Raw genomic sequence first — 27,785 nt, forward strand, 5'->3', positions numbered from 1 at the left:
AACCCATAGAATGGGAAAAATTGAGTCCAGACTAATATAAAAAAGCAAATAAACAAATAAATGGGGAGAAGGGACGGCTCTTTCTTATAGAAGAATTCTAATTAATAAATGCAAAAAGGAATGGAATGAGGGAAATAAAAAAATCACCATCAAGATAGAGTAATAACCGTTACACAGGGAAGAACCACCAATGACCCTAAAATGACAGGGCAAAATATTAAGGAAAAATGTGATATCTGCATAGTCTGAAACCAGTACCTCCCCCCCCCAAGATAATTACTAATAAAAAAAATATTAAAGTGGAGAAACAGCAGAAATTACAGTAACCAAGTGGTCAAAGTCAAAATCACCAGTGATGAGACTTATCAATATTATAATTCACTGAGAAGGGCAACACAATCACCACTTTGGTATTCACGGCAAAAACACATGAACTCAAAGCAGTCATGAAAAACATATGCAAGAAATCCAAAATGAGTGGCATGCTACAAAATATTTGAGTAGTACTCTTCAAAATTATCAATGTCATAAAGGGAAAGCAAAGCCTTTCGGTCTTTCAGACTGTCACAGATAGGAGGAAACTAAGGACACATGACCATTAAATGTAACGTGGATTCTGGAAAAGAAAATGGACATTAGTGGAAAAACTGGTGAAGCTGAATAAAATTTATCATTAATAGTACTGCACCAATGTTAATTTCTTGGTTCTGATCATTATACAATGGTTATGTAGGATGTTAATATTAAGAAAAGCTGGGTTAAGGGCATATGGGAACACTCTGCACTGGTTTCAAAACTTTTCCGTAAGTCTAAAATTTGTTCAAAATAAAAAAATAAACAATTGTAAAGAGATTTAAAAAAGACAAGTTTAAAGCAAAATAATAGGAATGTGTTATTATGGGATTTATAATACATAAAGAAGTAAAATGAATGACAATGGCACAAAGAATGAAGAAGGAAAACAGACGTGCTCTGTTACGAGGTTCTTAGGATATATGTGCAGTAGTATAATATCATATGAATGTAAAATATGTCAAGTCATGATATGTATTGTAAATATGAGAGGAAACACTAGAAAAAATGACAAAGATGTCTAATAAGCCAACAGTTGAGATAAATGGAATTTATTAAAAAAAACTAAAAGAAGGTATGAAACGAGGGAAAAAAGAAATAAGTAACTGTGAGGCATGATAAAAACACAAGACCTAACTATATGTTGTCTACAAGGAAGCATTCTAAATATAAAGACACAAAGGTAAAACCAAAAGGGTGAAAAAAAGATATATTAATACAATGTTAGCATTATATAACATTTTTGGTTGTATAACATTATCAACCAACTTGACTTTGCTGATATTTATACAATGCTCAAAAAAACAACAGCAGAATAATCTTTTCAACTGCAGTTAGAACATTTATTTATCAAGACAGGCTATATTTTATAAATGAAAAGCAAAAAACATCTAAAACATCTGTCAAATACTTGGAAACTGAACAACTCCCTTCTTAAAAATCTATGGGTCAAAGAAGAAATAAGAGATATTTAGAAAATATTTTGAACAATTTATGAAAACACAACATATAAAAATTGGTGTGTTGCTGCTAACAGAGTACTTTCAGGGAAACTTATAGCTATAAATACTTATATAATGAAAAGAATAAAGGCTTAAAATCAATCCAAACTACCAACATAAGAAAATATACAAAGAAGAGCATATTAAACCAAAAGTAATAAATCAAGAACAAAGAAAACAGTAAAAATAGAAAACATAAAAATAGAAAAAAGCAGTAAAACCAAAGGCAGATTATTTTTTAAAAGATCAATAAAATTGATACACCTCTAACCAGACTGATCAAGCAAAGAGAGAAGATCCAAATTACAAATATTAGGAATGAAACAGGGACATCACTATGTATTTTAAAAACATTAAAAGCATAACAAGGCAAGGCACAGTGACTCACACCTGTAATCCCAGTGCTTTGGGAGGCTGAGATGGAGGGAGGAAGGAGGATTGCTTCAGGCTAGCAGTCAAGAGACCTGCCTGGGCAATGTAACAAGATCTCATCTCTATAAAAAATAAAAAAATTAGCCAGGCATGGTGGCATGTGCCCATAGTTCTAGCTACTCAGGAAACTGAGGCAGGATGCTCGCTGGAGCCCAGGAGTTTGAGGCTGCAGTGATCTATGACCGCACGCACCACTGCACCACTGCGCTCAAGCAAGCCTGGGTGACAGAGTGAGACCCTGTCTCCAAAAAAAAATAAAAAACATTAAAAATTTTTTAAAAACTAAGTGAAAGCACAACAAAAAATATTATGAATTTAAGTCAATAAAGTCAACAAATTACAGAAAACAGATTCAAACTATAAAAATTCAATTGAGAATAGAAAACCTGCATAACTATGTATCTATTAAATAAATTGAATTAGTAATTTAAAACTTGCCCACAAAGAAAACCCTAGTCCCAGATTACATAATAAATTCTACTACACATTTAAGGAAGGAAATAATATTAATTCTATACAAACTCTTCTACAATATAAAAGAGGAAGGAACACTTCCCAACTCATTCCATGATATGAAGCCAGCACTACCCTGATACCAAATCATTACCAAAAGAAAAAAGAAAATTACAGATCAATATCCATGACGAATATGGCTGCACAAACTTTTAACAAATTTTAAGTAAATTAAATACAGCAATATATAAAGAGGCTCTATTAAAATGTACCTAGTAGGCACTCAAAGATTGATAAATGAGTAATTTAGGTTTGCTTAATAGGCTGTGAATTTCCCTATACTATTACATGACTCACATTCAGGATGTTTATATCTTAAAAATAACTCTTATCCTTGAACTTACGGGGATTTTTTCAAATATTCAGAATTTAGTTCTATAAAAATCACATCAGATCTTACTAAAATACATTTGTAAAACCATATAATTAAAAAGGGCTGGAAATATTTGTCACACAAATTTGAACAGATTCAGAGAGGTTAGAATTTATGCCATTACATTATTTAAATCTGTCTTAAAGGTTTAATTTTCCCTTTCATTGCAAAGATGACTTCAGGGGCTCTTCTAAGCCAATACTTCTGCAACTAAGGGACATGCACAAGTGACTATATTCCTTTGACTTGGTAACATGCTGTCTTTAGGGTACAATACTCTTCTCCCTCTTCCCCATACCTCAGCCACATGAGAAGTCAATTGTTCCCTTGTATCCCATCGAGTCTTTCTAAAATGGTTCAAGTGTTGGTTTTCTGTGTTCTCTTATTGCTTCTTTTGGCAAGAATGATAATTTCTCTAGGTTTTTGTTGTTTAGCTAAAGACATGCGGTTTTTGTTGTTTAGCTAAAGACATGCCAGTTTGATAATAAGCCAACAGTTCATTTGTAGCTTGCTGATTCGCAGTCAAAAGGAGTTATTTTTAAACAACTATGAATTCCCTTTACTGATTTCTCTTTTCTGCTAAAGTTACTCATTAGCATTTGTACAACATACTCAAATGAGATTATAAGTACTAAAATATAATATATAATACTAAAATACTATAACTGTATCAATTATAATTACATAATTATATCATATCATAAAATGTATGTATTATATAGTAATATTAAAATCTAAAATACTGAAATAATGAAAATAGGTCATAGTATTGAGCTTAATTAAATTCACCTCAAGCTACATTTATTGAAAGCCTACCATTTAATGTCTAAAAAATTCATACAAAAATTACATAAAAGGAAGGAGTTAAACTAAATCTGTAAAGTCATTCAGCTTTTAAATAAAGTTGCTGATTCTGTTTATCACGTTTTTTACACAAATATTAATTATATATACATTTATATAATATTAGTTATATATCCATCACTTGACTTATGATAAAATATAACACTGCAGTATTACAGAATAGTAGGAAACTGATCTTGTCTTTAAAAAATGTTACTGAGTCAAATGGGTATTAAAAAACCCTGCTGATTCTTAAATTCAACCAAAGAGGCAAAAGAGTCTACAATGAAAATTATAAAACACTGTTGGAAGAAATTGAAGAGAACACACAAAAATAAAAAAACACACAAAAATAGAAAAACATCTCATGTTCATGGGTTGAAAGAATATTATTAAAATGACTGTACTACCCAAAGTGATCCACATACATATTCAATGCAATCTCTATCAAAATATCAAAGACTTTCTTCACACACACATACGCACAAAAAGAAAAACCCTAACATTTGTGTGGAACCACAGAAGATCCTGAATAGGCAAAGCAATCCTGAGCAAAAAGGACAACGCTGGAGGCATCACATCACCTGACTTCAAAAAATGCAACAAAGCTATATAGTCATCAAAACAGCTATGATGACACCACTGCACTTTAGCCTGGGCAACAGAGTGAGGCCCTGTCAGAAAAAAAAAGGAATAATCTGAATAGACATTTTTCAAAAGAAGATATATAAATGGCCAAGTATATGAAAAAGTGCTTAACATCACTAACCATCAGGAAAATGCAAATCAAAACCACAATAATATCTCACCCCAATTAGAATGGCTATTATCAAAAAGACAAAAAATAAACCAGGCATGGTACCTCACAACTGTAATCTCAGTGCTTTCAGAGGCAAAGATGGGAGGATTGTGTGAGACCAGGGGGTTGAGACCAGACTGGGTAATATAAAGAGACCTCCTCTCTAAAAAAAAAATAAAATAAAAATAAAAAACAATAGCTGGGTGTGGTAGTGCACACATACAGTTTCAGCTACTCAGGAAGCTGAGACAGGAGGATAGCTTGAGCTTAGGAGTTTGAGGTTACAGTAAGCCATAATCATCACCCACTGCACTCCTCCCGCCTAAGCAACAGAACAAGACTCTGTCTCTGGGGAAGAAAAAAAAAAGACAAAAATAACACTAGGCCAGGCACGGTGGGTCACGCCTGTAATCCTAGCACTCTAGGAGGCTGAGGCGGGTGGATCGCTCTTTTGAGGTCAGGAGTTCGAGACCAGCCTGAGCAAGAGCGAGACCCTGTCTCTACTAAAAATAGAAAGAAATCAGCTGGACAACTAAAAATATATATAAAAAAAAAATTAGCTGGGCATGGTGGCGCATGCCTGTAGTCCCAGCTACTCGGGAGGCTGAGGCAGGAGGATCGCTTAAGCCCAGGGGTTTGAGGTTGCTGTGAGCTAGGCTGACGCCACGGCACTCACTCTAGCCCAAGCAACAAAGTGAGACTCTGTCTCAAAAATAAATAAATAAATAAATAAATAATAAAATAACACTAACAAGTGCTGGTGAGAATGCAGAGAAAGGAGAACTCTTCTACACTGCTGGTGGGAATGTAAATTAATACAGCCACTATGGAAAACAGTATAGAGGTTCCTCAAAAAACTAAAAAACAAACAAAAATAAATAAATAAAACACCCCCGTCCACCATATGACCCAGCAATCCCACTACTGCATATCTATCCAAAGGGAAGGAAATCAGTATATCGAAGAGATATCTGCACCCCCATGTTTATTACACTATTCACAATAGCCAAGATATGGAATCAACCTAAGAGTCCATCAACAGATGAATGGAGATTGAAAATGTGGTGTATAAACATATATAATGGAATGCTATTCAGTCATAAAAAAGGACAAAATTCTGTCATTCATGGCAACATGAACGAGCCTGGAAGAAATTATGTTAAGTGAAATAAGCCAGGCACAGAAAGATAAATACCATGTGTTCTCACTTATATGTGGAAACTAAAAAAGTTGATCCCACAGAAGTATAGAGTAGAATACTGATTACTAGAGGCTAAGAAGCAGGGGAGACAGGGACAGGTTGGTTAATATACACAAAATTATATAGCTAGATGGGAGATAGAAGTTCTAGTATTCTATAGCACTGTCGGGTGACTATAGTTGACAATAATTCATTAAATATTTTCAAATAGCCAGGAAAGAAGATTTTTGAATGTTCCCAACAAAAAAAATGATAAATGTTCGGGGTGATGGATGTGCTAATTACCCTGATTTGATCATTACACATTGTATACATGTATGGAAATATCATACTGTACCCCACAAATATGTACAATTATTATTTATTACATATCTGAATGCTGTGAGCATTGTTTTTGAAATGGGGAAAAATGATCTGGGTTCTCAAAAAGCATATACTTTAACATATTAGATCATTCTCCTAAGTAAAAGCATTATTTTGATGATTAGACCCACATAAAATTATACACTATATAAATATGCAGCATTTCATTGAACAGACAACGTAGGAAGAATAGATTTTTTAAAATAGTCTAGGCCGGGCGCGGTGGCTCACGCCTGTAATCCTAGCACTCTGGGAGGCCGAGGCGGGTGGATTGCTCGACGTCAGGAGTTCGAGACCAGCCTCATCAGCAAGAGCAAGACCCCGTCTCTACTAAAAATAGAAAGAAATTATATGGCCAACTAAAATATATATATAGAAAAAAATTAGCCGGGAATGGGGGCGCATGCCTATAGTCCCAGCTATTCGGGAGGCTGAGGCAGAAGGATTGCTTAAGCCCAGAAGTTTGAGGTTGCTGTGAGCTAGGCTGACGCCACGGCACTCATTCTAGCCTGGGCAACAGAGCGAGACTCTGTCTCAAAAAAAAAAAAAAAAAAAATAGTCTAACTTAGCTGTTTTTAAGAAAGAATAATAAATAAAGGGAAAACTTTAAAAAAAGAAAAGGAATCTTAAAAGACAAAGATGGAGTTTATCTCCAGTGTCAAATAGCAACCATCTCCTTCCCAGAAAAATAAAATCCTTTAGAACTTCATTGCCCAGAGTCTCCTGAACTAAAGAGATTCATTATTCAAACTGTCTACCTGATGGCCCCCACTCTAATCCACCCAGGAAAAAATAACTCACAGAAGCACATCTGTAGTAAGAAACTCAAAAGAACCAATCAGTGAGGAAAGGGGGAAAAAGTGGTTATTTCCTATTTTCCCTCCGAAAAGATGATTTCTTGACTGTCTTGCTGCAGACTGAAGAGTTTGTTTCAAGATTAGAAATGGGGAAAAGGAGGAATGGCAGGGACAATGGAACACTCATCTATAAAAGAAAGCAATGACCGAGGTTTCAATCTGTCTACGTAACACAAAAGATAAGACATTTATTTTATTTGTCCAAGCCTTATCATACAAAAGAATAAAAGTAAATAAACATTACAAAATGAAGAGTTTTCTTGGCTAGTTTCTGATATATTATCTCTGCCTATGAACTATCTGTTCAGTCTCTTTTTACTGTTTTCGGCCACTCTTTACCCATGTGACCATATGTCACCGGTAACAAATCACATTACATTAATAAAGATGCCATTAATGCTTAAGTAGATAAATGTTCTAATTTTAATATATTTCTCTATTAAGGCACAGCACAGAACAAACTTGTGTAATGGCTAAATTCCAATTATATTATTTAAACTAAATAGTAGGTTATATTTCAGAAACTTCTAATTTTCTACATTCCTCAAATATACTGCTGAATACAAACTGGATCATATGATTGAAAGTGATGTACTCATTCAAACAACAAATGATAATAATAAGTTACTCGTTATTCTGTGAATTATTTTTCCTGGGTGGATTAGAGTGGGGGCCATCAGGTAGACAATTTGAATAATGAATCTGTTTAGTTCAGGAATCTATATCCAGATTATAGGTATATAATCTAATATATATCTATAAATAATGTAGCTCTAATATGCATAAATGGAAGTTCAACAAAATTACAATTAGCAAATATTTTGAATTGAAAATTCCCTTGTTACGAGTTTCAGCAGTAAAGTCAAATTACAATAAAGGTGTTTAACACTAAGAAATATCAAATTTCCATTTTACTAGATCATTGGGTGTGGGTCTTACTTTATAAACATTCTCAAAGGTGCTCAGAATTTTTTTTAATTAAAAACCAATAAACTAAGATTTACATCACAGAAAATAACTATTGCTATCTTTCCTTTATAATAAAAGACAGATTTTAAGAATTAAAAACAGGGAATTGCAAATTTTAAAAAACACAATGAGATACCAACTCATACCCACAGAACTGCTATAATTAAAAAAGACAGATAATAACGAGAATGTTAAGATGTAGAGAAATTGGAATCCTCGGCTGGGCATAGTGGCTCACTCCTGTAATCCCAGCACTTTCGGAGTCCAAGACAGGAGGATTGCTTGAGGCCAGGAGTTGCAGACCAGCCCTGGTCAACACAGCAAGACCCTGTCTCTACAAAACATAATTAGCTAGGCATGGTGGCACACACCTGTAGTCCTAGTACTTGGGAGGCTGATGCAGGAGGATCACTTGAGGCCAGGAGTTCAGGGCTATAGCAAGCTATGATCATACCCACTGCATTCTAGCTTGGGCAACAGAACAACCTTCAAACACTGATGGTAGGAATGTAAAATGTTGCAGCCATTTTGGGAAACAGGCTAGTAGTTCCTCAAAAGGTTAAACATAGAGTTACCATATGACTCAACAACTCGACTAGTAGGTATATATCCAAGAGAAATGAAAACAAATGTCCACAGGAAAACTTACATACAAATGTTTATAGTAAATGTATTCACAACAGTCAAAAGCAGAAACAACTCAAATGTCCAACAACTAATGAAAAGATAAATAAAATGTGGTATATTTATATAATGGAATATTCAGGAATAAAAAGGAATGAAGTACTGATACATGCTACAACCTTGATGAACCTTGAAAATACTGCGCTAATTCAAAGAAACCAGTCACAAAAGACTATATATTACATAATTCCATTTATATGAAATGTCCAGAATATGCAAATTTATGGAGACAGAAAGTAAATTAATGTTTACCTAGGGCTGAGTTAGGAGAAAGTAAGAGTAACTGCTTAAGGATATAAAGTTTCTTTTTGGGGTGATGAAGATGTTCCAAAATTATTTGCGATGGTTATACCACTTCATGAATATATTAAAAACCACTCTATTGCACACTTTAAACATGGGAATTATATAGTATGTGAATTGTATTTTAATTAAGCTGTTAACACCCCCTACTCTGTGTAGGGAAGCAGTATATTCAGTTTCTTCTCACATGCTCCATTTACTAAAAGAAGTCACACAGAGATGCATCTTTTAGGAAGTGTACATGCATTTGTGTTTTAGAACCAAATACTGTCAGGCCTTATAAGCCTCTAAGAGAAGAAAGGCATTCTCACAGCAAGCAGGTTAGGTGAGAATATAAAGATGTTTCATGTGAAAACACTTCCATTCACTGAAAGAAAGCAGCTAGATGTTCATTTGTTTACAGATTTGCTTAACTCTGGTAGGGAAGCAGAGTGCAATCTAGTGCAATGGTTTTCAACTGCAGCTGCACATAATACAACACAGCATGCTCCTTAAAAGTACAGATCCCCTGGAACTGATAGAGACCACTAAATCAGAATCTATAAAGAGGTATGCCACTTTCCTAGACCAGTGTGGGCAGCACAAACAACTGAAACCAAGGTTCAAATTCTGACTCTGCCAACTTCCTAGATGCATGACCTTCAGTAAATTACCTAATCTCCCTATATTTTCAGCTCCTTCTTCAATGCAATGTGGAAAATATCTATTTCATCAGGTTACTATAAGGATTTAATAAGATACTATGTTTAAAGTAGACACATACAGAACAGCATGGCGTATAATATATTGTGCTCAAATACCAGCTATTCTTAAGATTGTGCTATTTTTTGGAATGATACAGAGAAGATTAGCATGGCCCCTGCACAAGGATGACCCGCAAATTTGTCAAGTGTTCCACATTAAAAAAAAAAAAAAAAAAAAAGATTGTGCTATTTTTTACTGGACCTTTATTTTCTTGTTTCCTACAAAGAAATAATGCAGACTTCTTCATGTTTGCCCCAAATTCATGCATCAAAGATAAATCTTATAACTCATAGTTCCCTACAAAAAAACACTAAATTATATTTTTTAAAAGCAGTTTACTTTCTAGCTGATACCCTGCTTGGAATAAAATAAACATTTATGATGTCACCATTTTCAGAAATTACATGAACACAAACTTTAGTAATGTCACTAATTGTGGGAGGGAGCTAACAAATTCAATGTAATTATAAAACAAAAAATTTAGAAATAAAGGTCAAAAGATTAGGTAGCCACAAATAGAAGCCAATTACATAAAATAACCAATTTTTAAAAATACATTCACATTTTAGTAAAAATGCTATATCTGTATGCTCAACAAAAAACTGAAATTAAGTTTAAAATTCTATGAAATAATTCCTCACTTAAGAAATGTATGTTCTTAATTCTCAGGTAATTTGATAACACTGCTATGGAAACAAGTCCTTAAAAAGAGACTCATGAATTAAAGCCAAACTTTCAGGACCGAGTGTAACACAAACACAAAACAATAAGAACAAAGACAGGAAATAACTTTTATATTTCTATATAGAAAGTTTGCATTTCTTTCTCCAACAGCCTATAATTCTATACCATAGTGAGCCATAACATGGAGTCAAATTTTGACTGAATCTGGTACTAAAGTCATGCAACAACCACATTCCTATCTGAAGACACTGAATGAAGCATTTTCACTCAGAAATTCCTGGGAATATTTTAATATCTCATGAGTGAGTCATACTTTGTCAGTATAGCATATTACTTGAGAAAACCTATCATGGACTTTCTAAATACATTTAATTAAACTAAAATTAAATTAAGATTTTAAATGTCTAGTTAGAGTTAAATGTAATAGATTATACCTAAAATTTAAAGCACATCTTTTTCAAAGCTAAATAAAATTTAAGAACACCCACACAATATCATATCCCTGAAAACCTGGAGAGCCTAAAATCAGAAAGTTTTCTTTATCATCCACTATAAGACCAATGCTCAAAACAATATATTTAATTCATCTTTGTTTTATTCAGAATGTCTTTAACACAAAAAGAAAACTTACCTTAAAAGGTTTCATAATCAACTTTTTATGATTTTTAAAAATCTTATAAAAAAGACCCACACAAACGCAATACCGTTATTACTTAAAATTGATGTAAATGGATTACCATATTTTAAATGTTTCAGAATTTTTTCCATAATTAAAAATATCAAGACAAGTAATTTCTTTCTACTGACTTATTCACACATCTATAATTCCCTATTTTCCCCCTACTATCATCCTTTAAAAAACATTTCCTTTGTTTCAATACAATTTAGCTTTTTATACAAGACTAGAATGAAATCTACCAAAATGCTGAAGTGTTGCATTTACTATAGGTGACTTCTTTCTACCTTTCCGTACCACTTAAGATTATTTTTAATAAACGTAAGTATTTTCAAGATGAAAAAATTTTTTCTATTTTCTTATGATACCACTCTTTCATAAGGCTCTGATTTGTCAATCTTTTGTGGTAAATGAAGTAGAAAGTGATGTGTATTTAAACAAAACATTTTTCAGATAAACATGGGAAAGTCAGAGAATGAGAAAATGTAGCCTTAACATATCCAACTATATGGGGAGATACTTTAAAAATAGGTGCTAATAACTTAAAAATTAGCCAAACTTCTTAAGCTTCTTCTCTCCTTCAAATTCACTACTTCACCAATGAAAATTAAAGATGATTAGATTTATGTGATAAAGGTCTGATTACAACTATTTTCTGCTTTCTTAAGTTTATAAAACAGTCTCAAGCCATTTACTATTAATATTGCTGAAAATAGAATAAAGTAAACCATAAAAAGGGATTTATTTTAAAAAGCTGTTTTTAGACAAGTATCAGGGGTTTTTTTTATGAAAAAGCATTCAACAAAATTATTTAGCATAACAAATACTACAGATAATAATATTCTAAGGCCTCTTACCAATTTCAGCAGGTAGTTGTTTGATTTTGTTCTCTCGAATGCTAAGCATGCTGAGTTTTGACAGGTTTTTGATGTCCTTTTCCACAGTAGTTATACGATTAAAGCGAAGGTATAGAGTGGTGAGAGAATCTAGCCTATACACCACTGAAGGAATTTCTCTCAGTTTATTATGCCGTAAATCAAGCATTCGCAGCTTCTTCAAGTTATCAAGAGAGTCCGGCAAACTGGTAAGTGAATTTTCACTTAGAGCCAGTGTCATGAGATTTACTAGACAGCCCACCTCTGCTGGGAGTGACTGCAATTTGTTACTGTATAAATAAAGTTCTGTTAATTGAATCAACTCTTTGATTGATGATGGCAATACATGTATAGACCTCTTGGATAAGTCCAAACGCATTGAATTCTCTTCCCGGCATTTGTTGAGCTCTTTAATCACCTCTGCATTGCTGGATTTTTTTCTAGTCCCCGGTGCTGGATTTGGCCGTTTGATCGTATTGTCAACTGAAAATGCCACCCCTGGCTGGGCAGCACTGGAGTCTTTCTTTCCATCTTTGGCATCTTTCCCTTTGGTCTTAGGTTCTTTTTCTTTGCTTTCTTTCCCAAAACCTCCAGAGGCTTTTGCCTCCTTTTCTCTTTCCTTGGCTGATGGTACTTTGGGATCTTTCTCTTTAGAGTCTTTTTCTTTTCCTAAACTACTACTCATGGTGACTGAAGCTTGGACAAAAACTACATGAACTCCTTTTATTTTATTTGCCAGTAATTGGAATTCAAAGATGAAGAGACAAAGATCCTACACAATCAAAAATGGTTTGGCTGGAAGAAGTAATCAGCATGGAGTAACATCCATCTGTTACATGTTGGATCTAAAAGCACTATGCCCATTTCTGATAACTCATTCCAACTGGTAAAATAATGCTGGTCAATCAACGATTCATTAGAATTCCTGAAATACAATAGAGAGAGAGTATTAAGTTACTTTAGATTATAATTTATATTAAGTAAAAAGGCTCTGAAAAACAATCTGATTGCAGAGTTTGCCATTTTCCTGTGATTTGATACAGTAAATATTTATTGAACACCCTTTATTATACAAAATCCATTGAAAACTACAAATATTAATGAGGCAGGCCCTACCTTTAAGAAACTGGCAATCAAACTAATAGGAAGAGGTAAGAAAAGAAAACAAGTCACTACAGTACAAAACTTTTTAAAGAGCTAACAAGTGGGAGAAATCACAGCAATAAACTTTTATGTACTAGCACTATTCTAAGAAGCTTATAAATATTAACCAATCTACCACATATAACAGCCCTATGAGATAAATTGTTACCCCCACTTTATACAAAGGGATACTGAGGCACAGAAATATCTGTAAGTAACTAGCTTTGTGATCTTGGAAATGTGACAAAGCCAAGATTCCAAATCAGACAGTGTGTACCCAACAGCCTATGTTCCTTAACCACTACACTAAAACTGCTCTATAAATAATTGCCAGATAGCTTTAGATAATAGAAAGGATTTCAAAAGTGATGATAGAAAGGAGAAATCTTTGGCAAAAGAACAAAATAAACAAAGTGAAACATGTATGAAAAACAGCAAATAGTTCAGGGAAAAAGGAATTACAAATCTGTACTTTAATAAGCACTCTAGGTACGCCAGGCGCAGTGGCTCACGACTGTAATACTAGCTCTCTGAGAGGATAGCTGGAGCTCAGGGGTTCGACACCAGCCTGAGCACAGTGAGACCCCATCTCCGTAGAATAAAAAAGAAAAACAAAATAAATAAATAAATAAGCACTCTAGGTAATTCTGATGCAGGTAGATCTGGTGACCACTTTTGAAATACAGAGACAAAGAGTAATTTTCCATGATGTCTATATTCTAGGTACTAGAAAAGTGAGACAGATCAATGGCACAGGGTTCTTAAAAGTAGAATTGATCAAAAGGATCCACAAAGGCTAAAAAGATTAGTAAAATCTTTATGGAAGGAATCAGTCCTCCCTAAACATTTTGAACTTTAAAATTAATAATGCTTATTTGTGACTATTATAAATTCTATATAATTAACTGATCATTACTTGCTACTAGACCTTAAAGATTAAAGATAAAATAACATCTTACCTGATTAGCTTAAGACATTTTAAAAAGTCATTAAAATTTTGTCAAACCACCAAAAGGACTTGATAGTCTAAGTGCTAAGGATTGTGCTAAGAATTTCTTTTATGAGTCCCACCCTACATACAAGCTTACACTTTAGATAGCCAAAACACTCTCTTATGACAACTAAGTAACTGATAAGATAGTATAGTATTAAATCCTCAGATGAGTGACATATGCTATAGTACTTTTGAGAAAATCGACATCAGTGAGAATGGTTGAGAAGAGTTGAGTACAGGAAGGACTTAAAACTTATTAGCCCTTGATTAGAGGGTAGAGTTCAAGCAAGTAGAGAAGTGGCAAAGAATTATAGATGAGCGTCATGAAAAAGAAAGTTTGGCCTAGAATAGGAAATGGGCTTGGTTTGCACAGGAGAGTGAAAACATGGGACTTTGCTGAATCAAAGGGTCAGGTGTATAGGTATAGCAGGAGCTGGGTAGAGAACAGATAATCTGTAAATCTGAAACTGTACAATATGAACTTTATTGGTATATAAGGTTCTACAATTAAATAAATATCCCATTATTTGCTAGCACACCAGGAAAGCTCTAACTCCCCACTACTCACCACCTCTTCAAAAAAAGAAAAGAATTATTTTCAGCTACAATGGAAAGAGACTAAGAAAAACTTCAGAGGTACTAATTCAGAAAGTAATGCTGATGGGCTAATATGAAAGCACACTTACTGAAAGGATACAACAGTGAATAATGGGAAATATGCACAGCCAAAGGGATATAAACACTGCTTGTCAATTTGTATTTAAGAAATGTCATGGGCTGGGCACGGTGGCTCACGCCTGTAATCCTAGCACTCTGGGAGGCCAAGGCGGGAAGATTGCTTGAAGTCAGGAGTTTGAGACCACCCTGAGCAAGAACGAGACCCCATCTCTACTAAAAATAGAAAAAAGTAGCAGGGCATGGTGGCACATGCCTATAGTCCCAGCTACTCGGGAGGCTGAAGTAGGAGGATTGCTTGACCCCAGGAATTTGAGGTTGCTGCGAGCTAGGCACTCTAGCCCGGGCAAAAGAGCAAGATTCCCTCCCAAAAAAGAAAAAAAAAGAAAGGTCATTATACCAAGTTCCTGAAAATCAAATTTCTACTTAGCAAAATATGTACATATTAAATTCAGAAGGACATCTCTTATGTAAGAATCAAATGAGATATATAAGCTATTAAAAAACACAGATATTAAGCACAGAGGATAGAATAAGTCAAGTCGATCCCATAAAAAAGTAAAACAGAAAGAAAAAGAAAAATAGGAAACCTTGAAGTTTCAGCTTACTTAAAATTAGGTTTCAAATTAGATTTTAAAATTAAATTTTAAATAATTAAATATTTTAAATTAGATTTTAAATATTTTAGAGTTGAAAATAATATTTTCAAAACAAAACTGGCATTTTTAAAAAGGGAATTCTCCTTGATTTCCTATTCTGTTTCCTAAATTTCCCTAATGATAAAAACGAAACAAAAAAAAACCTCACAACCTGAGACATGTACTTAAAAATACAAACTCCCAGGTTCCATTCCAAACCACTGAATCAGAACTTTTAGGGAGAGGGGGTCCAGGAAACAGGGAAAAAACAAAAAACAAAATGCCTCAGTAAATGCTTATCGAGGTTGGGTAATACTTTAGCTGATCAAATGTAAGATCTGAACAACAGTATATTTAGTATATTTCTCAAATACAGTTCTAAAATAAATAAGGTTGAAGGTAAAGTTAGGTCAGGAAAGGAATTATACTAACAAAAAAACAAGTTACTGATAATTTAAAGTTCCTGTTTAATTCTAAAGGGACTTTCCCATAATCTATAAATGCCATCCACTATATCTGAAGTTCAAACTACTGATACTTGAGCTGTCTGATGGTTTTACTGTGGTGGCCATGGATTTGAACTAAGTTACCCACATACTCATCCTGCAGCTCTTGTACCCAATGAGATTAGCTGGTATATAGTTCAGTCATAGTTCATAAAAATATAACTAGTCAGAGAATAGAATTTTTGACCTTGACATTATCACCATAAGTATTACTTTACTTAAAGTAATTAACTAGCCAGGCTTGACTATTAACTAAATATTTTTCGAATCCAGTAAAAATATATCTTGGCCAACAGAACAAGTGACTTAACAACCCAAAATTAAGTTCTAGGTCTAGTCCATACTTGAATCAGATGACAATGACAAACTTTTCAGATAAGAAAACATACTGAGAATAATCTTTCATGTTTCTTGGAAATAAGCCATTTATTCAGTAGCTATTTTAAAGTCATTTTAACTCTACAATGTTTTGGGTTAACAGCTACCTTTGCATACAATTTGAATCTTGCACCCACCTATGAACAGAATATATAGCACCCAACCTCAAAATGCTTAAAATTCAGTGAAAAAGGCATAATATTACATCAGTAATTAAGCTGAGGCTGGCAATGGTGTTTTTATACTGGGATCTGTACTACTACAGATGACTCTTATTCCCCAACACTTAGTAACTACCACATGGAGCACATGATACAGGCTTTTTGTCTGTCTTATTTCACATTCTCACAACCACATCTCAAGGAAGATATTAAATAAATTCTCTGCTTACAATCAAGTTAGCTCCTTTGAATCCATTTTACCATTAATATAAAATGACACCACACAAGAAACTACAAATTTGTTGGCAGAGGTCTGAGTTGATGCAATTTTCCTCTGGCACATAGCTATGTTTCAAATTATGAAATCTCTTAATTTCAAATTCCCAAGTGGAAGAGTTCCTCTACCCTCAATTTACAAAGGAGAAAATTGAGGCACTAAAGTCAACTACCTAATAAGTGAGGAAAAACTCAAAACCAAGTCTGCCTGACTCTAAAGCTCATATATATTCTTTCCCCTATTTCATGCTGGATTTCAGAGATAAGCATCCAAATCATATGAGGATGCTGATTACAATTAATTTAGGCCTCCAATACCTTCTAAGTCAGAGATCAGCAAACTTTTCCTATAAAGGGCCAGATATTAAATACTTCTGTGCTTTGTGTGCCAGACTGTTCTCTGTTGCAGGTACTTAACTGCATAATTTTAACATAAAAGTAGACAATACGTAGATGATCAGGAGTGGCTGTGTTTCAATAAAACTTTATTTACCAAAACAGGCCTAAAACTGGATTTGACCAAAATCAGACCATAGTTTGTCAACTCCCATCCTAAGTCACTGTGTCAGGTTTTAAATCATTCCTTTCAGGAACTGTATTTTTATGAAAACTGGACACAAGAAGTAAAAATACTTTTTTCCTTGCTCTTGTAAGATACTCACATTACATTTAGCTCTTTCCAAACTAGAGGGAAGATGGAAGGGAGGAAGAACTAGACTATTAAAATCTATTCTTGGTAGAAGACCATAATGATAATCATCACATGCAATAATAACTATTTACTTTAAAAAACACATCAATAGGCCACATACACTAAATATATTCTTTGGTCTTCACTTAAATGTAGATGTGAAAGCTTTAGAATATTACATTGTAAATTAAAATGGAGAGGACTTCTGGGTCTAGACAAGATGGAGTAAGCCCATTATACTCTGTTCTTCCCACTAATTACAACCTAAAACAATGGAAAAAAATCATAAAGCAACTAGCAGAAGATCTGAAAAGCAGAGAAAAGAAGGTATACTGTCTAGGGACCTTAACATTCAAAAAATGACCTGGTACTGAGTTCCCTGGGGTTTTTCTGTTTGTTTTTGGTTTTGGTTTTGTTTTTATCTCCTATACATCCCAGCTTGGGCAGTAGAGAAGTCCACAACCAAAAAACACCAGTAAGCACCAACAAATACAAGCTCCAAAAAAAGTCTCTCTAGTCAAAGAACTGTGAAGAGCCTGGCACTGCAGGATGGCACCCTTTTAATTATACCCTCCTTACTCTACTTGAACACTACAAAAGAAGTCATTCCCCTCCACCTTCCATTGCCACTGAGGCCACAAAGACTGTGGTGTAAAACCCTGCCAACCATTCCAGCTTTGAAGCGACTTGAAAAGAAGCAGCACACATCTCCCTTCACATAAGCACTGTGAATCATCCCCTGCCCTGTACTAAGCAAATGTTAGCAAAAAAGTGGCATACTACCTCCTCCCAACTAAAGGGAAGGGGGGGAGAAAGGAGCTGGAGAAAACAATTCTTTCTATCTATGTATTCTGAGGCACAACCCCTAGTAGCTTATGCATGAAAGCAACCAGAATCAAATCAACAAATGCTTTGAGAACTGAACTATAGCATGGAATACAACCCATGTCTCAGATTGGCCTTGGAGTAACACACAAGCAGGGCAGACCAGAATACCACTGAAAAGGTTTTGAAAGCTAAACTGGAAAGAAAGACTACACAAAAATGGGTCAGGACATGTGTTCTGAGCCAAACAGGTTGACTGTCTGCTAAAATAGAATATTTAAATAGAAATCAGAGTTTCATAAGAGTCCCAAAATGTCCATGATACAATCCAAAATTACTCATCATACTAAGAACTAAGAAAATGCCAACTCTAATGAGAAAAGACAATCAACAGACACCAACACTGAAATGACAAAGATGTTGGAATTACCTGGTAAGGATTTTAAAGCAGTTCTCAAAACAAACAAACAAACAAACAAAAAAAACAAAACCAGAGCTCCAACAAACAATTATGCACACTTTTGAAACAAATGGATAAGTAGAAAGTCTCAGCAAAGAAATAATAAAGATGCCTGAAAATTTTAGAACTAAAAAATATAATAATAGTGCTCTTCATATTCTTCACAAAGCACATTATATTATGTGCAAGATTTTCCAAATTTATTTGGATCACAAAACCTTTTCTGAAGAATATTAATATCCAAAATGTTTCAAGTGCTCAAAGAACAATTATTTAGTAGTAAACATAGGTCACTGTTATCAGACAAATCAGAACACTGAGAATTTTACAAAATCATTGAAAATTTAATTGACATTTTAAGAACATTGGAGTGATCAATAACTGGAGTGACAATGACTTAAAACTGAAAGCTCTAATAATCTACCAAGCATTAAAATTTTCTGTGAGGCTGTTAGATATGCTTTTATATTTGGGAGTAAGAAAGTAACATAGTCAATCACATAAATGAAATGGGGTGGAAAAAACACTGAGCTCGTCTCAGCTGCCATCTTGATCTTGCTAAGGGACAAAGGATAGGTAAAATGGAACTGGGTCAAATGAATATAAGAGTATGTTAAAATCAGAGAATAAAATAAGGCTTACCCACCAGCTACCAAGATTTCTCATGAATATTTCTTTCAACATAAAGGGCCATTAAGTGAGAAGAATAAATTGACATTTCCCTTGAAAAACAAGATATCATTCAGAGTAACAGATTATTCCAGAACTAACATTCATTATGTAAAAGGGCTTAAAAATATTCTAGTGGCAGAATCTAGTACATGGAAGTTCAATTTTCAAATTCAGTTGAGAAAGGAATCAACATCTAAAGCAACTAGAGAGAACTGCCTCTCATCTAGAATTTATTTTCCTAGTACTTGACCTTCTCCCTCAACTTCCACTTCAACAATAACCCTGAGCCTTTGCATTAAAAAAAAAAAAAAAAAAATGAGCACTCTAAAACTCATGTCTAACTAGAGGCATTAGTCTGATTCTTAATTCTTTCTAATGCACAGGGCTTCCTAAATACAAAATCAATAATCAAACTCAAATGTTAAATTGTGATTTTTAATTTAAAATAAATTGATCTAAAGGAGCCTCTGTAAGTGAATTATTTTTGGCTTTCATAAACACATTTTATTAGCATGTATTTTATTCCTTGTAGTAAAATAATCTTAATTCTGACAAAACTGACCCTACAGTTCTTTGGATTTCTGGTTTGAAAATGGTAGAAGCAAGATGATATGACCTCCCTTTTCCTCTTAAAAAAAAAACTACAGAACAATTAGGAGAATGAGAAACAGAAACATGAACTATATCATCAACAAACTAGGAAACATCCCTAACCACACTAGATGAGAAAGGTTGCCAAATGCAGTGAAGGTAAAGAGAGGTGCTGGAATATCTCAAACCAGAGAAATGGCTTGCAGCTTCAAATCTCAAAACTATCACAGCTCAGTTCTCTAAAACACCACGACATGGTCAGAAGGGCAAACCTAACAATCCCTTGTTTAGAACATTTGAAGCTTTCACAGAACTCATCTGGCATCACTGAGACACAGGACAGCCAGAATTGGACAAGAAATCATACAGTTTGAAATAGCATACCTTTTCCTAAGAAAAGCTGATGCAAACTAGTCAAAATAAATACTATAGTAGTAAAATTACTGTACTTCAATAATTTAAAAAGAGAATCCATTGAAAATCTAGGCAAAAATATTGCTAACTAAAAATGAGGACGAGGGAATCTGCTAAAAATTAGTAGAGCAACACCTATAGAGTACTCAAGAATTTATTCCCAGCCTATAGTTCAGTACAAAAGCAACAGTTAAATATTATTGAATGTGCAAAAATGCAAGGAATGTTGTTCCTATGAACTACTCTTGAAGAAAATACAGATGATAAAGTTTAGCCATCCAAAAGATTTAAAAAACTATGACAAAAGGGCAAGTTTGAGCATTGAATCCATTTGTCCTACTGATCTAAGACTATAAAAAAAGATATAGTTATAGCTATAGAATATAGTGTAAATATTACAATCCCTGACAATGCTGTTATATAACAGAAATTGAGAGAGTAAATGGAATAAGGTATGCTTACATCTTTACACTGCACTGCCTTACACCTTTAAGTAGACTTAAATTGTTATATGTACTTCAATTTATCTCTTAATCCATTAGGTATAAAAAATGAGGAAATAACCATAATGCTAAAATAAATATAGATGACCTAAATACTCTCATTAAAGTCTCAGATTAGATCTCAAAACAAAATGTAACTATATAAGACTCCCCTACTTCCCAAATTTGAAAGGATGAAAATGAAATACAAAGACTCTACATGTTTAAAATGACACAGGCATTATATAGGCACAGGGATATTCACAGTAGTATTATTTATAACAGCAACATATGGAAACACCTAAATGTTCACCAACAAGGACCTAGTTAAATTATTGTTTATCAGAGGAATAAATACTATGTAGTTATTAAAAAGAATGGGGCAGCAACTATACACTGGTAGGAACAATACAATAGTATAGCTAATAGCTAATATATACTGGCTAACAGTAAGGACTTGTTGGATGGTGGAGTTCAATTTCCAGTTCCACAATTTACTAGTATGTTACTTAAAGTTTCTGTGCCTCAGTTTCCTCCTCTGTAGTAAGGGAATAATATTACCTACTTCTCAGGGTTGTGATGAAGATAATAATCAAATACCAAAATGTTTATTAGAACAGGGCCTAGAACAGACAAAGCACTAAGTGTTAATAAGTGATAGATATTATTACACTTAAGTGAAAAAACTGAGCTATAGAACAGCACAGTATGGTACCATTTATGAAAAAAATTATACACATATATGTAAATATATACAAAATATCTCTAGAAGAATACATAAACCGGAAGTGGTTTCCCCAGAAGAGAAACTACACAGAAGAGGTTTCAAAGTGGCAAAGGGATTTACTTTATCCTTCTGTATCTCTTGAATTTTGTACTATAAGCATGTATGGACTAGACAAAAAACTACTACCTAAATGACCTTTAAAAACCTTAAGAAATCTAGGATGACTCAACACAGTGCCACTTTTCTGGTTAGTTCTCTGACTACCATGCCTAAGGCACATTTGTTCAATTCAAGGGTCATACAAATAGTAAACTCTCAGAAACAAATGTATGTACCCAAACTACCTATGAGAGTTCAGATATTTAATGTGTCACCATATAAAATATAAAAGAAACATATCTTAGGAGACAACACTACAAAGACATATGTAAAGGACTGTTTACCACAATGTGCACAAAAATAGCAAAACACTGAAAATAACCTACACATACATCAATAGACTAAACTATGGTGCCATACAATTGAATATCACACAGACATTAAAAATGATAGCATTCATATATAAATTCATGTATATAAATGGTTGCATACAAATGATAAATAGTAAATTCTAGACTGTTTCCACACAGGAATACTGATATTCATCATCATTTTTCATTGTTATGACTATGATTTGTGATATGGCTACATCATAATTTAATCATTCCTACATCAACTGATATTTAGGTTCTTTCTATTTCCCTCTTTTCATTTACATTAAAAAAAAAATTTTTCTGGCCAGGATAAATAATGCTTCATTGAGTATAAATCTTCACCCACAAGAACTAATATTTCTGTAAAGCAGATTCCTGAAAGCAGAACTTTTAAGTCAAATTAATATGCATTTTACAGTTTTATGTTGTTCAAACTGCCTTCTTTCAAAGAGCCTGCATCAAATATACTCTCCCAACCTTGCAAATGATTAATCATTTTCATCAGTCTGATACATGAAAAATGATATATTATTTTAATCTACATAATTATTAGTAAGAGTGAACAAATCTTTCCATTCCTCCACTAGTTGTGGTATTCTGACAAAATATAGCCCATAGCTACATTATGCTTAACATATACTATGGTTTCAATTTTTATTAATTTGTCAAAATTTAGTAATTTGGAGCTTCACATAAAAATCCAAACTTCTTATAAAAAAAAAAGTCAAAAGATTTGGACATCACTAGGTCCATATTTCTTTCTTTACTTTTTTTTTTTTTTAAGAGACAGAGTCTCACCACATTGCCCAGACTGGCCATTCACAGGCACGATCATGCGCCCTACAGTCTCCAACTCGAGCAATGCTCATGCCCAGCCTCCCAAATAACTGGGACTACAGGCACACATGACAGTACGTCGCTCCATATTTCTCAATTTCTTATTTCTTTAACAACTTAAAAGATAAAAATCAACCGGCATTGAAGAAAAAGCTGTCCCTTCAGAGAGTGCTCCAATTCAACCACCTCATACATTTCCCCTACTGTGTTCATTCATTTATGTTACCTGCCTGGTCGCCTGAAGGCACCAAAGTTTAGGACCCTATTTCTATTGATTTATTTTATTACATACTGCTTATCACTATTTTTTTGTATGAATGACATTATTAATAATGCCTTGTCTTAAACATATGTTGTACATATTTCCTCTGTTGATAGTTTTTCTTTTAACTTAAATATATCATTCATAAATACACATAAAATTTTAAAAGTCTAGAAGAATGTTAGCAACATTATCCTTCAACTATGGGTGATTTTCACTTTCCTTTATCTCTATAGGTATATCTTTTAGACGTATGTAACAAGCAATCACTCCTTTCATAATTAGAAAGGAAAAAATTTATTTTCATTTTGAAACAAAAAATGCAAAACACTGATAATCTGTTTGGTTACACTGACGTTTTGTTTTGTTTTGTTTTGTTTTTGAGACAGAGTCTCACTCTGTTGCCCAGGCTAGATGAGTGCCGTGGCGTCAGCGTAGCTCACAGCAACCTCAAACTCCTGGGCTCAAGCAATCCTCCTGCCTCAGCCTCCCGAGTAGCTGGGACTACAGGCATGCACCACCATGCCCGGCTAATTTTTATATATATATTTTTAGCTGTCCATATAATTTCTTTCTATTTTTAGTAGAGGCGGGGTCTCGCTCTTGCTCAGGCCGGTCTCGAACTCCTGAGCTCAAATGATCCGCCCGCCTCGGCCTCCCAGCGTGGTAGGATTACAGGCGTGAGTCACCGCGCCCGGCTGGTTAAACTGACAAAGGATAAAGCCAATTAGAACATTTATGAAGAAAAGCTGAATGCATAATATAAAAGGGGGTCAATATAATATGCAAAGTTCATTTAATTTAGTCTATAATCGCCCATTTTAACATTATCTAGTACTTCAAGTCACAATTACAATATAAACTGTTTTTACAAGTAGTCTAAGAAAGTACATGGAGTGATCAGATTCACTTTAAAGTTGGAAAACAAGTTTTTGAATATTAGCAGTTTAGAAAACCAATTTTCTCCAATTATAAATATTTAAATTTTTATAAATATAAAAAGTTTACTTTCATTCAGTCAACATTTAAAGCACAACCCTTGCCTGTGAGCTTGCAGAGAAGTTAGTAAAAGGAAAAAAAGTGTTGTAAGTGCTGCTGAAGCACAAAGGGAAGGCACTTAAACCAGCCTTTAAAGTTAGGGGAATCAAGAAAGCCTTCTTAAAATAATAATATATAAGCAGGAATCAACCAAAAAAGGTGAAAGGGCCAGGAATCCAAGAGTTATCCTGATTCCTTCTCTCTCCCCTTCAATTTTCACATCTGAACAATCATCAAATCCTATCAATTCTTCTCCCAAAATTTCTCAACTCCATCAACTTCTTGTTCTCATTGCCACTACCCTGTTACAGGGCCAACCAAATTCTCTCTTTTAATAGCTTTCTCCCTGGTCTCACCATATTCACCCTCACCTCCTATCCTTATCCTAATCACCACACTGTAATTAGAGCGATCTTTCAAACATTCAAATATAATCAGGTTCCTATCCAATTAAAATGCTTGGAGGGAACCCTCAGGATAAAACCCTCAATTCTTAACAGTGATCACCAGACCTTTCAAGATCTGGCCCCTGCTTACTTTTGCCATCACACTTATATTTCCCACCTTGCACTCTGGTCACATGCACTTCTTTTACAAACTCTTGTGTCCAGGACTTTGTACAAGCTATTTTCTTCTGCCAGAAACATAGATTTATAGTTCTTCACTGAGCTAACTCCTACTTATTCTTCAGATCTCAGCTTAGAGGTCTGGGGAGCCCTTCCTAATTATTTAAAAGCCTTTCTGCATATCACCACCTCTGTGTTCCCACTTAAAACTTCCCGCATCACAACATTTATCATGCTGTAGTATACTTGCCAGGTTAGTTGTATGATTCCTTCATTTAAAGGTAATGGGAAAATGGAGACTTCTTTTTTGCAGTTGTATCCTAGTACTCAGAACAATACTCAGCACACATAGCAGTTACATTTATTGAACAAATGATAAATAAGTGTTCACTTGGGTTTATCTACTGTACTAGATAGCATGCTCCTTATATAAAGAAGCAATTTTTACTTTATAAAGAGCTCTACAACATAAAAGTGAACCTGTTATTAAACACACAATAAGTCTCAATAAACATTTGTTGAATGAAGGTAGCTGAACAATAAACAAAGGTAAAGCCTTATCTCATGCATGGAGTTTCTCTATATTCTACTTAATATAAATTAACTCTGATCACTCAAATTTTGATATGAATACCTTAAAATGGCAAAATGCAATTGTAATTTCCCGTGTTTATAAAGTCTGAAAGGCATCTTATGCTTTTAAACAACTTAAAGGACAAAAACAGCTTCCAAATAGCTTTAGAGTTTAAAAAGGAACCTTCAAAACTGGAAGACCAAAAGATTAGTCCAAAGACCAAGAAAGTACCCAAAATTAATAGCTCAAAGGAATGTTATTATTTAGAGTGAAAAGGTGAAACACATCTTTAAGCAGCACGAGTGAAGCTGTGGTAGGAATAGTTTTCATAGAGGCTAAAGGAATAACTGTCCATGGAAAAAAAAAAATTTACATTACTCCACATTAGTTAGAATTATGTCAAGAGTCCACAATCCATAGCACCTTTAAATTCATTCATTCAACTTTTTTCCTCCTTGGTAAGGAAGTAAGATGAACTACTTCGGACAGACATGGAGAGAAACAGGATAGATTTATTTTACACAGTAACAAATAAATGGGAGTTTTCCAGGAAATCTTCATTATTTCTTATGAGAATGCAAAGACTCTATACATACTTTAGATTCCAGGAAAATAAGAGTCTGGGGCAAAAAACTGAAAATTCCTGTTCCCCCAACCCACAATATAAACCCTTACAGCTCTCTTGTACAACAATTCAACTCACCATATCCAAAAATTGCAAAATTCTACAGCAAAGTCTCAAAGTAAAAGGCAGGGTAGAATAGAGGGAATTTAAATGTCTCAAAATAACTGACATATAAAACATCAAATATCTTGACCAAACATTATTTGAAAAGTTTTTATGCCACAAAAACACGTCCAGAAAAAAAAAAATTGTGAATATTTGCTTAAACTGCCTTTCTTGCCAAGGAACTCTAAACATGTCATACACAACTTAAGTCTTCCCAAGATATACTTAATCTTCATTTCCCATGCCAACTGGCGATAAAAAAAGTTGGTTACCTAATTATCAGTGTAAAGCAAAAGAGAGAAAATGTAATGGTTATATATACTAAGATGACTACAATATTCAATAAAGTATTTTCAACTAAAAAAAGACTTTTAGTATTTTTAAGCTAAAAAAATAAGTTAATTAAATGTAACTAATTCATTTTTGTATATATAAATGCACACATTCCTTCATTAAGTCTATCTGATTACAAATCCTTTCCATTACTCACTCTATAAACTATCAGAAACTGTCAGAAAAAGTATAAACAAAAATAAATGTACTATAAATAGCAAGATTAGAGGAGTGTGTGGTCTCAAGGCAGGTATCTACATTCAATTATCAGTATTAAGTTGCCACTGATATAAAACAAATGGCCTTTCTCACATTTATACAGTCCATTTTTGAGACTTTAGAGAAAGATCTCTATGCTCAACTAATTATTTTATTTATCTACTATCCTGACAGTTGATTTTTTAAAATAGAATTTCATAACATAATAGGAGACCAACTGAGGATATAGCAAAAAGGCAGCCATCTGCAAGAGCACCCTCACCAAGAACAGAATCAGCTGGCACCTTGATTTTGGACTTTCTAGCCTCCAGAACTATGAGAAATATACTACTGTTGTTTAAGCCACACAGTCTATGGTATTTTGTTATAGTAGTCCAAGCAGACTAAAAAAAATTCCAAAATATGATTCCTACATACGTTACAGAAGCTTTGATATAAAAAATTCCATGTCACAAATATGCAAATCACTTAGTAATTTGCAGGTGGCAAGTGATGTATTATTTAAATCATGCCAGCAAGAAAAAACATTATTTGACAAGTGATTTTTAGTTGCTCTTGGAAGTAACTCAAATATTATCAATTTGCATAATTATAAAAGCTGGATAGTGGTCATAGGAATAAGATGTGCTAATGAACAATTTTTATTTTTACCACATGAATCTACTAATTATGGATTACCAATTTTTAGAGAATTTGAATATAGCAAAACTTCAATTATATTAAACTTAATTTCAACTTTATCTGATAAAACAAAAATCCTCAAGATCTTACCACAGGATCATTATTGTTGTATCAACTATCATGTAAATGTCAGGGATAATTGAGTTCCAGTTGAGAAAAGGCCAGATAAGTTTTTTATATTTTTGTATGCAGATAATTAGTCATGCATTAAGGCATTACTCACAGAGCTAACTCTACATGAGTTATACAGCTGACTTTTAAAGCAAATTTATTAACTCCTTTTTTCACAACATAAACTCTTTTAACTGAAACATTTAACTCTACTATCTGTGTGCAATTAGTGCAGGCTCCACTGGGTCCCTTTTTTAATTAACCAAATAAATTTGTAAAAATCTGTTTTATCAAAATCCTTCACAACCATACTTTCCTGAACATAAAAATAAACTAGTGGAATTCATTCTCTATAGTTAGTTTCTAATTAATTTCAGTACCTGGTTCTCATTGGCTGAAACAACACTACAATGTTTGGGTTGTATAACACTGTGGAGG

The 27,785-nt window shown here is 33.7% G+C and overlaps 1 protein-coding gene and 1 pseudogene across 6 annotated transcripts in view; one reads left to right on the forward strand and one right to left on the reverse strand.

Annotated features, from left to right (window-relative positions):
• SHOC2 (SHOC2 leucine rich repeat scaffold protein) overlaps window positions 1–27,785 on the reverse strand; it is a 69,180-nt gene that overhangs the window by 33,075 nt on the left and 8,320 nt on the right. For 4 of the 6 annotated variants that reach the window (XM_045568796.1, XM_045568801.1, XM_045568795.1 and 1 more), the window contains exon 2: window positions 11,873–12,815. In XM_045568796.1, coding sequence (XP_045424752.1) covers window positions 11,873–12,575 — 703 coding nt within the window. In that variant the 5' untranslated portion in view covers window positions 12,576–12,815. Of the gene's footprint in view, window positions 1–11,872; window positions 12,816–21,361; window positions 21,420–25,976; window positions 26,045–27,785 lie in introns of those variants that run through there. The other 2 variants (XM_045568798.1, XM_045568800.1) reach the window with 2 other exon arrangements.
• Window positions 9,715–9,815, forward strand: LOC123650481 (annotated as a pseudogene).

This window comes from Lemur catta, chromosome 14 (genome assembly GCF_020740605.2).
Source record: "Lemur catta isolate mLemCat1 chromosome 14, mLemCat1.pri, whole genome shotgun sequence".
Classification (NCBI taxonomy): Eukaryota; Metazoa; Chordata; class Mammalia; order Primates; family Lemuridae; genus Lemur; species Lemur catta.